This window comes from Oncorhynchus clarkii, unplaced genomic scaffold (assembly GCF_045791955.1).
Source record: "Oncorhynchus clarkii lewisi isolate Uvic-CL-2024 unplaced genomic scaffold, UVic_Ocla_1.0 unplaced_contig_13804_pilon_pilon, whole genome shotgun sequence".
NCBI classification, from domain to species: domain Eukaryota; kingdom Metazoa; phylum Chordata; class Actinopteri; order Salmoniformes; family Salmonidae; genus Oncorhynchus; species Oncorhynchus clarkii.
Genome location: NW_027258050.1, coordinates 32,430 through 45,000, shown reverse-complemented (window position 1 = coordinate 45,000; position 12,571 = coordinate 32,430). Strand labels below are relative to the sequence as shown.

Here is a 12,571-nt window from a genome sequence, read left to right as displayed (position 1 = left end):
ATAACAGTCTTTATAGGGGGGTCTGGGATATGAGTTAATGACCTGTTGTGGTCCAGCCTAATCAGCCTGTCTTTGCAGGGGGGTCTGGGATATGAGTTAATGACCTGTTGTGGTCCAGTCTAATAAGAGTCTTTATAGGGGTCTGGGTCTGGGTTATGAGCTGAAGACCTGTTGTGGAAGTCCAGTCTAATAACAGTCTTTATAGGGGGGTCTGGGATATGAGTTAATGACCTGTTGTGGTCCAGTCTAATCAGCCTGTCTTTATAGGGGGGTCTGGGATATGAGCTGATGACCTGTTGTGGTCCAGTCTAATCAGCCTGTCTTTATAGGGGGGTCTGGGATATGAGTTAATGACCTGTTGTGGTCCAGTCTAATAAGAGTCTTTATAGGGGTCTGGGTCTGGGTTATGAGCTGAAGACCTGTTGTGGAAGTCCAGTCTAATAACAGTCTTTATAGGGGGGTCTGGGATATGAGTTAATGACCTGTTGTGGTCCAGCCTAATCAGCCTGTCTTTATAGGGGGGGTGTCTGGGATATGAGTTGATGACCTGTTGTGGTCCAGTCTAATCAGTCTGTCTTTATAGGGGGTTCTGGGATATGAGTTGACCTGTTGTGGAAGTCCAGCCTAATCAGTCTGTCTTTATAGGGGGGTCTGGGTTATGAGCTGAAGACCTGTTGTGGATGTCCAGTCTAATAACAGTCTTTATAGGGGGGTCTGGGTTATGAGCTGAAGACCTGTTGTGGTCCAGTCTAATCAGTCTGTCTTTATAGGGGGTTCTGGGATATGAGTTGACCTGTTGTGGAAGTCCAGCCTAATCAGTCTGTCTTTATAGGGGGGTCTGGGTTATGAGCTGAAGACCTGTTGTGGATGTCCAGTCTAATAACAGTCTTTATAGGGGGGTCTGGGTTATGAGCTGAAGACCTGTTGTGGTCCAGTCTAATCAGCCTGTCTTTATAGGGGGGTCTGGGTTATGAGCTGAAGACCTGTTGTGGTCCAGTCTAATCAGTCTGTCTTTGTAGGGGGGTCTGGGATATGAGTTAATGACCTGTTGTGGTCCAGTCTAATAAGAGTCTTTATAGGGGTCTGGGTCTGGGTTATGAGCTGAAGACCTGTTGTGGAAGTCCAGTCTAATAACAGTCTTTATAGGGGGGTCTGGGATATGAGTTAATGACCTGTTGTGGTCCAGCCTAATCAGCCTGTCTTTGCAGGGGGGTCTGGGATATGAGTTAATGACCTGTTGTGGTCCAGTCTAATAAGAGTCTTTATAGGGGTCTGGGTCTGGGTTATGAGCTGAAGACCTGTTGTGGAAGTCCAGTCTAATAACAGTCTTTATAGGGGGGTCTGGGATATGAGTTAATGACCTGTTGTGGTCCAGTCTAATCAGCCTGTCTTTATAGGGGGGTCTGGGATATGAGCTGATGACCTGTTGTGGTCCAGTCTAATCAGCCTGTCTTTATAGGGGGGTCTGGGATATGAGTTAATGACCTGTTGTGGTCCAGTCTAATAAGAGTCTTTATAGGGGTCTGGGTTATGAGCTGAAGACCTGTTGTGGAAGTCCAGTCTAATAACAGTCTTTATAGGGGGGTCTGGGATATGAGTTAATGACCTGTTGTGGTCCAGCCTAATCAGCCTGTCTTTGCAGGGGGGTCTGGGATATGAGTTAATGACCTGTTGTGGTCCAGTCTAATAAGAGTCTTTATAGGGGTCTGGGTCTGGGTTATGAGCTGAAGACCTGTTGTGGAAGTCCAGTCTAATAACAGTCTTTATAGGGGGGTCTGGGATATGAGTTAATGACCTGTTGTGGTCCAGCCTAATCAGCCTGTCTTTATAGGGGGGTCTGGGATATGAGTTAATGACCTGTTGTGGTCCAGTCTAATCAGCCTGTCTTTATAGGGGGGTCTGGGATATGAGTTAATGACCTGTTGTGGTCCAGTCTAATAAGAGTCTTTATAGGGGTCTGGGTCTGGGTTATGAGCTGAAGACCTGTTGTGGAAGTCCAGTCTAATAACAGTCTTTATAGGGGGGTCTGGGATATGAGTTAATGACCTGTTGTGGTCCAGTCTAATCAGCCTGTCTTTATAGGGGGGTCTGGGATATGAGCTGATGACCTGTTGTGGTCCAGTCTAATCAGCCTGTCTTTATAGGGGGGTCTGGGATATGAGTTAATGACCTGTTGTGGTCCAGTCTAATCAGTCTGTCTTTATAGGGGGGTCTGGGATATGAGTTAATTACCTGTTGTGGTCCAGTCTAATCAGCCTGTCTTTATAGGGGGGTCTGGGATATGAGCTGATGACCTGTTGTGGAAGTCCAGCCTATGCTGCTCCTGAACTCATCCAGGGGAAAGCCTACATCGGCTCGGAGGTGAGACACCCGGTGGGAGGACTTTAATATGTCTGGCTGTGTGAATATAATGACTGTGTGTGAAGTATGGGGGTGCTGCTGTGTGGATATATAATGTGTGTTGTGTTACCAGGCTGCTGTGTGGAGTATGGGGGTACTGCTGTGTGGATATATAATGTGTGTTGTGTTACCAGGCTGCTGTGTGGATATATAATGTGTGTTGTGTTACCAGGCTGCTGTGTGGAGTATGGGGGTGCTGCTGTGTGGATATATAATGTGTGTTGTGTTACCAGGCTGCTGTGTGGATATATAATGTGTGTTGTGTTACCAGGCTGCTGTGTGGAGTATGGGGGTGCTGCTGTGTGGATATATAATGTGTGTTGTGTTACCAGGCTGCTGTGTGGATATATAATGTGTGTTGTGTTACCAGGCTGATGTGTGGAGTATGGGGGTGCTGCTGTGTGGATATATAATGTGTGTTGTGTTACCAGGCTGCTGTGTGGAGTATGGGGTACTGCTGTGTGGATATATAATGTGTGTGTGTGTGTTGTGTTACCAGGCTGCTGTGTGGAGTGTGGGGGTACTGCTGTGTGGATATATAATGTGTGTTGTGTTACCAGGCTGCTGTGTGGAGTGTGGGGGTACTGCTGTGTGGATATATAATGTGTGTTGTGTTACCAGGCTGCTGTGTGGGGTATGGGGGTGCTGCTGTGTGGATATATAATGTGTGTTGTGTTACCAGGCTGCTGTGTGGATATATAATGTGTGTTGTGTTACCAGGCTGCTGTGTGGATATATAATGTGTGTTGTGTTACCAGGCTGCTGTGTGGATATATAATGTGTCTTGTGTTACCAGGCTGATGTGTGGGGTATGGGGGTGCTGCTGTGTGGATATATAATGTGTCTTGTGTTACCAGGCTGATGTGTGGGGTATGGGGGTGCTGCTGTGTGGATATATAATGTGTGTTGTGTTACCAGGCTGATGTGTGGAGTATGGGGTACTGCTGTGTGGATATATAATGTGTGTTGTGTTACCAGGCTGATGTGTGGAGTATGGGGTACTGCTGTGTGGATATATAATGTGTGTTGTGTTACCAGGCTGATGTGTGGAGTATGGGGTACTGCTGTGTGGATATATAATGTGTGTTGTGTTACCAGGCTGATGTGTGGAGTATGGGGGTGCTGCTGTGTGGATATATAATGTGTGTTGTGTTACCAGGCTGATGTGTGGAGTATGGGGTACTGCTGTGTGGATATATAATGTGTGTTGTGTTACCAGGCTGATGTGTGGAGTATGGGGTACTGCTGTGTGGATATATAATGTGTGTTGTGTGTGTGTGTGTTGTGTTACCAGGCTGATGTGTGGAGTATGGGGGTACTGCTGTGTGGATATATAATGTGTGTGTGTGTGTGTGTGTGTTGTGTTACCAGGCTGATGTGTGGAGTATGGGGGTGCTGCTGTGTGGATATATAATGTGTGTGTGTGTGTGTGTGTGTGTGTGTGTGTGTGTTGTGTTACCAGGCTGATGTGTGGGGTTTGGGGGTGCTGCTGTGTGGATATATAATGTGTGTTGTGTGTGTGTGTGTTGTGTTACCAGGCTGATGTGTGGAGTATGGGGGTACTGCTGTGTGGATATATAATGTGTGTTGTGTTACCAGGCTGATGTGTGGAGTATGGGGTACTGCTGTGTGGATATATAATGTGTGTGTGTTGTGTTACCAGGCTGATGTGTGGGGTTTGGGGGTGCTGCTGTGTGGATATATAATGTGTGTTGTGTGTGTGTGTGTTGTGTTACCAGGCTGATGTGTGGAGTATGGGGGTACTGCTGTGTGGATATATAATGTGTGTGTGTGTGTTGTGTTACCAGGCTGATGTGTGGAGTATGGGGTACTGCTGTGTGGATATATAATGTGTGTTGTGTTACCAGGCTGATGTGTGGATATATAATGTGTGTTGTGTTACCAGGCTGCTGTGTGGAGTATGGGGGTGCTGCTGTGTGGATATATAATGTGTGTTGTGTTACCAGGCTGATGTGTGGAGTATGGGGTACTGCTGTGTGGATATATAATGTGTGTGTGTTGTGTTACCAGGCTGATGTGTGGGGTTTGGGGGTGCTGCTGTGTGGATATATAATGTGTGTTGTGTGTGTGTGTGTTGTGTTACCAGGCTGATGTGTGGAGTATGGGGGTGCTGCTGTTTGCTCTGCTCTGTGGATATCTGCCCTTTGATGACGACAACTGTATGGTCCTCTACAGGAAAATCACCGTAAGATACTGTCTGTATTGGTCAAGTTACAGGGTGGCTAGCCAGGTATCCAAGGTAATGTGACAGAACATGGTTGTTAGCCAGGTATCCAAGGTAACGTGACAGAACATGGTTGTTAGCTAGGTATCCAAGGTAACGTGACAGAACATGGTTGTTAGCTAGGTATCCAAGGTAACGTGACAGAACATGGTTGTTAGCTAGGTATCCAAGGTAACGTGACAGAACATGGCTGTTAGCTAGGTATCCAAGGTAACGTGACAGAACATGGTTGTTAGCTAGGTATCCAAGGTAACGTGACAGAACATGGTTGTTAGCTAGGTATCCAAGGTAACGTGACAGAACATGGCTGTTAGCTAGGTATCCAAGGTAACGTGACAGAACATGGTTGTTAGCTAGGTATCCAAGGTAACGTGACAGAACATGGTTGTTAGCTAGGTATCCAAGGTAACGTGACAGAACATGGTTGTTAGCCAGGTATCCAAGGTAACGTGACAGAACATGGTTGTTCGCCAGGTATCCAAGGTAACATGACAGAACATGGTTGTTAGCCAGGTATCCAAGGTAACGTGACAGAACATGGTTGTTTCACAAATGGTTCAGCCAGCTAGTAGTTTTAGAAATAGGACAGCTATTTCTGACACGGTAGAAGGGAAAACATTTAGTTCCACTAATATAGTTCAGAACTGTTTCTCTGGAGGAAAGGCGTTCAACCGTGGCAGTTGGTTTTCTCTGGAGGAAAGGGTTCAACCGTGACAGTTGGTTTTCTCTGGAGGAAAGGGTTCAACCGTGACAGTTGGTTTTCTCTGGAGGAAAGGGTTCAACCGTGACAGTTGGTTTTCTCTGGAGGAAAGGGTTCAACCGTGACAGTTGGTTTTCTCTGGAGGAAAGGGTTCAACCGTGACAGTTGGTTTTCTCTGGAGGAAAGGGTTCAACCGTGACAGTTGGTTTTCTCTGGAGGAAAGGGTTCAACCGTGACAGTTGGTTTTCTCTGGAGGAAAGGGTTCAACCGTGACAGTTGGTTTTCTCTGGAGGAAAGGGTTCAACCGTGACAGTTGGTTTTCTCTGGAGGAAAGGGTTCAACCGTGACAGTTGGTTTTCTCTGGAGGAAAGGGTTCAACCGTGACAGTTGGTTTTCTCTGGAGGAAAGGGTTCAACCGTGACAGTTGGTTTTCTCTGGAGGAAAGGGTTCAACCGTGACAGTTGGTTTTCTCTGGAGGAAAGGGTTCAACCGTGACAGTTGGTTTTCTCTGGAGGAAAGGGTTCAACCGTGACAGTTGGTTTTCTCTGGAGGAAAGGGTTCAACCGTGACAGTTGGTTTTCTCTGGAGGAAAGGGTTCAACCGTGACAGTTGGTTTTCTCTATTTGTGAGTGTATAAAAGCCTGATTCAAAGCCTCTGGTGTAAACTAACCTACGTGTTTTACTGTTCTAGAGAGGTAGTTACAACAACCCTCATTGGCTGTCTCCTGGGAGCATCCTGCTACTCAACCAGATGATGCAGGTACACACACACACACACACACACACACACACACACACACACACCTCCTCTTGCTCTTTGATTTTGACGTATCATCAGGTTTGTATAGTAGGAGTTATTGATTGGTTTGTATAGTAGGAGTTATTGATTGGTTTGTATAGTAGGAGTTATTGATTGGTTTGGTATAGTAGGAGTTATTGATTGGTTTGTATAGTAGGAGTTATTGATTGGTTTGGTATAGTAGGAGTTATTGATTGGTTTGTATAGTAGGAGTTATTGATTGGTTTGGTATAGTAGGAGTTATTGATTGGTTTGTATAGTAGGAGTTATTGATTGGTTTGTATAGTAGGAGTTATTGATTGGTTTGTATAGTAGGAGTTATTGATTGGTTTGTATAGTAGGAGTTATTGATTGGTTTGTATAGTAGGAGTTATTGATTGGTTTGTATAGTAGGAGTTATTGATTGGTTTGTATAGTAGGAGTTATTGATTGGTTTGTATAGTAGGAGTTATTGATTGGTTTGTATAGTAGGAGTTATTGATTGGTTTGGTATAGTAGGAGTTATTGATTGGTTTGTATAGTAGGAGTTATTGATTGGTTTGGTATAGTAGGAGTTATTGATTGGTTTGGTATAGTAGGAGTTATTGATTGGTTTGTATAGTAGGAGTTATTGATTGGTTTGTATAGTAGGAGTTATTGATTGGTTTGGTATAGTAGGAGTTATTGATTGGTTTGGTATAGTAGGAGTTATTGATTGGTTTGTATAGTAGGAGTTATTGATTGGTTTGTATAGTAGGAGTTATTGATTGGTTTGTATAGTAGGAGTTATTGATTGGTTTGGTATAGTAGGAGTTATTGATTGGTTTGGTATAGTAGGAGTTATTGATTGGTTTGTATAGTAGGAGTTATTGATTGGTTTGGTATAGTAGGAGTTATTGATTGGTTTGTATAGTAGGAGTTATTGATTGGTTTGTATAGTAGGAGTTATTGATTGGTTTGTATAGTAGGAGTTATTGATTGGTTTGTATACTAGGAGTTATTTATTGGTTTGTATAGTAGGAGTTATTTATTGGTTTGTATAGTAGGAGTTATTGATTGGTTTGTATAGTAGGAGTTATTGATTGGTTTGTATAGTAGGAGTTATTGATTGGTTTGTATAGTAGGAGTTATTGATTGGTTTGTATAGTAGGAGTTATTGATTGGTTTGTATAGTAGGAGTTATTGATTGGTTTGTATAGTAGGAGTTATTGATTGGTTTGTATAGTAGGAGTTATTGATTGGTTTGTATAGTAGGAGTTATTGATTGGTTTGTATAGTAGGAGTTATTGATTGGTTTGTATAGTAGGAGTTATTGATTGGTTTGTATAGTAGGAGTTATTGATTGGTTTGTATAGTAGGAGTTATTTATTGGTTTGTATAGTAGGAGTTATTGATTGGTTTGTATAGTAGGAGTTATTGATTGGTTTGTATAGTAGGAGTTATTGATTGGTTTGTATAGTAGGAGTTATTGATTGGTTTGTATAGTAGGAGTTATTGATTGTGTGACATCAGATTTGGTATAGTAGGAGTTATTAATTGTGTGTGTGTAGGTGGATCCTAAGCATCGTGTGACCATCAGACAACTCCTAGACCATCCCTGGACGATGTCTGGCTATGGCAGCCCTGTAGAGTGGCACAGCAAGCAACCTGTAAGAACACACACACACACCTACACACCTACACACACACACCTGAACACACACACGTACACCTAAGAACCCCCCAACGCTCCTCTAAGAACCCCCGAACGCGCCTCTAAGAACCCCCAAACGCTCCTATAAGAACCCCCAACAGCACCTCTAAGAACCCCCAACAGCACCTCTAAGAACCCCCAACAGCACCTCTAAGAACCCCCAACAGCACCTCTAAGAACCCCCAACAGCACCTCTAAGAACCCCCAAACGCTCCTATAAGAACCCCCAACAGCACCTCTAAGAACCCCCAAACGCTCCTCTAAGAACCCCCAACAGCACCTCTAAGAACCCCCAACAGCACCTCTAAGAACCCCCAACAGCACCTCTAAGAACCCCCAAACGCTCCTATAAGAACCCCCAACAGCACCTCTAAGAACCCCCCAACGCTCCTCTAAGAACCCCCAAACGCTCCTATAAGAACCCCCAAACGCTCCTATAAGAACCCCCAACAGCACCTCTAAGAACCCCCAACAGCACCTCTAAGAACCCCCAACAGCTCCTATAAGAACCCCCAACAGCACCTCTAAGAACCCCCAAACGCTCCTATAAGAACCCCCAACAGCACCTCTAAGAACCCCCAAACGCTCCTATAAGAACCCCCAAACGCTCCTATAAGAACCCCCAACAGCACCTCTAAGAACCCCCAACAGCACCTCTAAGAACCCCCAAACGCTCCTATAAGAACCCCCAAACGCTCCTATAAGAACCCCCAAACACGCCTTGTTACAGTTTTTTGTTTTTCCTTGTACGTTTTGAGGTTGGACTTTAGCACGTATAGCTCGTTAGCACGTATAGCTCGTTAGCACGTAGGGCTCGTTAGCACGTAGGGCTCGTTAGCACGTATAGCTCGTTAGCACGTAGGGCTCGTTAGCACGTAGGGCTCGTTAGCACGTAGGGCTCGTTAGCACGTATAGCTCGTTAGCACGTATAGCTCGTTAGCACGTAGGGCTCGTTAGCACGTATAGCTCGTTAGCACGTATAGCTCGTTAGCACGTAGGGCTCGTTAGCACGTATAGCTCGTTAGCTCGTTAGCACGTATAGCTCGTTAGCACGTAGGGCTCGTTAGCACGTATAGCTCGTTAGCACGTATAGCTCGTTAGCACGTATAGCTCGTTAGCACGTAGGGCGATACCGTTTGGTGTCAACTCGTTAGTCAGGATGTGTTACACCTGTGCTGGTTGCCATCTCGTTAAGGTCGACACCTCTAGTTGTCTTGATAGATGTGGATCTCTTGATCGTACGTTCTACTCTCTGTGTCTGCCGCGGACCGGTACAAGGAGGCGCGCAATGGATTATGGTCATTGTAGTTAATTACCACGTTTTCTGCACTATACACTATGTAGACTATTGGTCCGTTGGAAACTACAACTCCCTACTACATAACACAGTTCAGTCTGGGTCTGATTTATCTCTAGAGAAACTACAACTCCCTACTACATCACACAGTTCAGTCTGGATCTGATTTATCTCTAGAGAAACTACTCTCCCCCTCCCCTCTCTCTCTCCCTCTCCCCACCTCTCTCTCTCTCTCTCTCTCTCCCCCTTCCCCCTTTCTCTCTCCCTCCTCTCTCTCTCTCTCTCCCTCCTCTCTCTCTCTCTCTCCCTCCTCTCTCTCTCCCTCTCTCCCTCCTCTCTCTCTCCCTCTCTCCCTCTCCCTCTCCCTCTCCCTCCCCCTCTCTCCCTCTCCCTCCCCCTCTCTCCCTCTCCCTCCCCCTCTCTCCCTCTCCCTCCCCCTCTCTCCCTCTCCCTCCCCCTCCCCCTCTCTCCCTCTCCCTCCCCCCTCTCTCTCCTCCCTCTCCCCCCTCTCTCCCTCTCCCCCCTCTCTCTCTCCCCCCTCTCTCCCTCCCCTCTCTCTCTCCCCCTCTCTCTCCCTCCTCTCTCACCCCTCCCTCTCTCTCCCTCTCCCCCCTCTCTCCCTTCTCTCTCCTCCCTCTCTCTCTCCTCCCTCTCTCCTCCCTCTCCCCCCTCTCTCTCCTCCCACTCCCCCCTCCCTCTCCCCCCTCTCTCCTCCCTCTCCCCCCCTCTCTCCTCCCTCCCCCCCCCCTCTCTCCTCCCTCTCCCCCCTCCATCTCTCTCCTCTAGTTGGGTTATATAGATGAGGACTGCATCACTGAGATGTCCGTCAGCCTGAAGATCTCCAGACAGAGCACCCTACAGCTGGTCAATGAGGTGTGTGGGGCTGTATTTCATTCATCAGTAGAGGTAAGGGGTACGGGGGGGTTCGTCAGTAGAGGTAAGGGTCGCGGGGGGGGGGGTTCGTCAGTAGAGGTAAGGGGTACGGGGGGGGGGGGGGGGTTCACATAGACTTCCAGTCATTGAGTTAACGAGCGACTATCCATTTTAAAAGCTCGTCTCGGCAGAAATAGATTTATGTATATAAAAAATATATACATAAATCTATTTCTGGGCTAAATGAATACAGGTGGAGACACTGTGTATATCATCGTGTGTGTTGACGGGTTTCGCCAGTAGATGGCAGTATAACACCGCCGATTTGAATGAACACTGACAGTTTAGTTTATACATTAATTCATCAGACGTCTGTGTGTGTGATATATGTTTTCTATAGATAGATGGATCTATAACACACACACAGACACACACACACACACACACACACACACACGACCAGCCAAAAGATGTTTAGACACACCTACTCATTCCAGGGTTTTTCTTTATTTCTACTATTTTCTACATTGTAGAATAATAGTGAAGACATCAAAACTATGAAATAACACACATGGAATCATGATTTTTTTATTTGTATATACACACACTGTGTGTGTGTGTGTACAGTGGAAGTACGACCAGACCACTGCCACCTACCTGTTGCTGCTCTCTAAGAAACAGAGAGGGAAACCTGTCCGGATCAGGCCTCAACTTCCTGTCTGTGATGTCATGTCCTGTTCACCTCAACGCCTGGGAGTACAGGTCAGAATCTACTGCTACCTCTCTTCTGTCTCTCTCTCTCTCTCTCTCGCCCCTCTGTCTGTCTCTCTCTCTCTCTCTCTCCCCCCTCTGTCTGTCTCTCTCTCTCTCTCTCTCGCCCCTCTGTCTGTCTCTCTCTCTCTCTCTCCCCTCTGTCTGTCTCTCTCTCTCTCTCTCTCTCCCCTCTGTCTGTCTCTCTCTCTCTCTCTCTCTCTCTCCCCTCTGTCTGTCTCTCTCCTCTCCCTTCCTCCCTCCCCCTCTCTCTCCCTCCTCTCTCCTTCTCCTCTCCTTCATCTCTCCTCCTCCTCCCTTCCTCCCACCCCCTCTCTCTCCCTCCCTCCCCCCCAGTCCAGTTTAAGAAGCTTCGTTGCCTTGAAAAAAAAAGTGAATAAACATATTTGTTCCTTTTCTCTTCCTCCCTCTTCTCTCAATCTCCCTCCTCTCCCTCCCTTCCTCCCTCTTCTCTCAATCTCCCTCCTGTCTAAGAAGACTCTACTCTTCGATGATGATGATGATGCTGAGGACCGTTGCTATGACGACGACCTGCCCTGGGTTTCGCTCACACCCCAGCAAGAGGTCAGGGGGTCATCTCTCTCTCTCTCTGTCTGTTTCTGTCTCTGTCTCTCTTGTTATCAACATTCTTGTTTCTGTCTTCCTAAAGAGAGCGACCTGTCCGTCAGCTGAAAAGAGGCGGGATCAGACTAAACACGCCCCCACTCCGGAGAGGGAGCCAATCGCGCACCACAACCGTCACCAGGAGAGGCGGGACCGATGCCGGGAACGGACCAATGAAAACAAAGAGAACGTTGCCGTGGCCAATAAGGATGCAGATATATTTGCTTTGCCCGCCCCCCGATCCCCAGTAGCCAATAGGAAGGCAACTCAGTCCAATAAGAGGGTCTTGACTACACCAACCCATAATAACACCAACAAGGTTGGCAACAAGCTTGACACACCCCAAGGTAAGATCACACACACACACACACACACACACACACACACACACACACACACACACACACACACAGACAATACACAGAAACATACATCCTGATTCCGTTTGAGTTTTTCCCAAATTCAGTCTTTTCTCTTTTGGGAGGGGAGGGGGGTTTCTCTCCAAATCACACTTTATTTAATTTTTTTTAATAGAACAACAACTCAATTGGATGTTTTAAATCCACAACTATGCTTAAACGACATCAGAGACCACTAGATAGCAGACAGCTTTTTAATCCCAGCGGTCACCTCTCAATACGGTGTGTTTCTGTGGCTCACAGCCTTTTAATCCCAGCGGTCACCTCTCAATACGGTGATGTTTCTGTGGCTCACAGCCTTTTAATCCCAGCGATCGTCTCTCAATATGGTGTGTTTCTCAAAGGGACATACACACGCCCCCCCCCCCCCCCCCCCACCACCACTCAGAATCAGAAGTGGCACATTTGCAAGTAAATTGTATTCTGTTAATAGTCATTTCAACAGCTTTTTGCCGAAGACGCTCACATTCATCTGATTTATCTCTCTCTCTGTGTAATTATGATCACTGTCACTAGATAGATGGATATAGAGAGATATAGATAGGTGTAGGTATATAGATATAGGTGTAGATAGATAGATGGATATAGAGAGATAGAGATAGGTGTAGATATATAGATATTGGTGTAGATAGATAGATATAGGTGTAGATAGATGGATATAGAGAGATAGAGATAGGTGTAGGTATATAGATATAGGTGTAGATAGATAGATGGATATAGAGAGATAGAGATAGGTGTAGGTATATAGATATAGGTGTAGATAGATAGATATTGGTGTAGATAGATAGATAT

General features: G+C 46.1%; 1 protein-coding gene across 1 annotated transcript in view; it reads left to right on the top strand.

Annotated features, from left to right (window-relative positions):
* LOC139394646 (maternal embryonic leucine zipper kinase-like) overlaps positions 1 to 12,571 on the top strand; it is a 29,114-nt gene that overhangs the window by 5,441 nt on the left and 11,102 nt on the right. The window contains exons 7-14 of the mRNA XM_071142749.1: positions 2,269 to 2,361; positions 4,508 to 4,606; positions 6,037 to 6,105; positions 7,674 to 7,772; positions 9,900 to 9,986; positions 10,614 to 10,748; positions 11,235 to 11,321; positions 11,407 to 11,707. Of these exons, the coding sequence (XP_070998850.1) occupies positions 2,269 to 2,361; positions 4,508 to 4,606; positions 6,037 to 6,105; positions 7,674 to 7,772; positions 9,900 to 9,986; positions 10,614 to 10,748; positions 11,235 to 11,321; positions 11,407 to 11,707 (970 nt within the window). The remainder of the gene's footprint in view (positions 1 to 2,268; positions 2,362 to 4,507; positions 4,607 to 6,036; positions 6,106 to 7,673; positions 7,773 to 9,899; positions 9,987 to 10,613; positions 10,749 to 11,234; positions 11,322 to 11,406; positions 11,708 to 12,571) is intronic.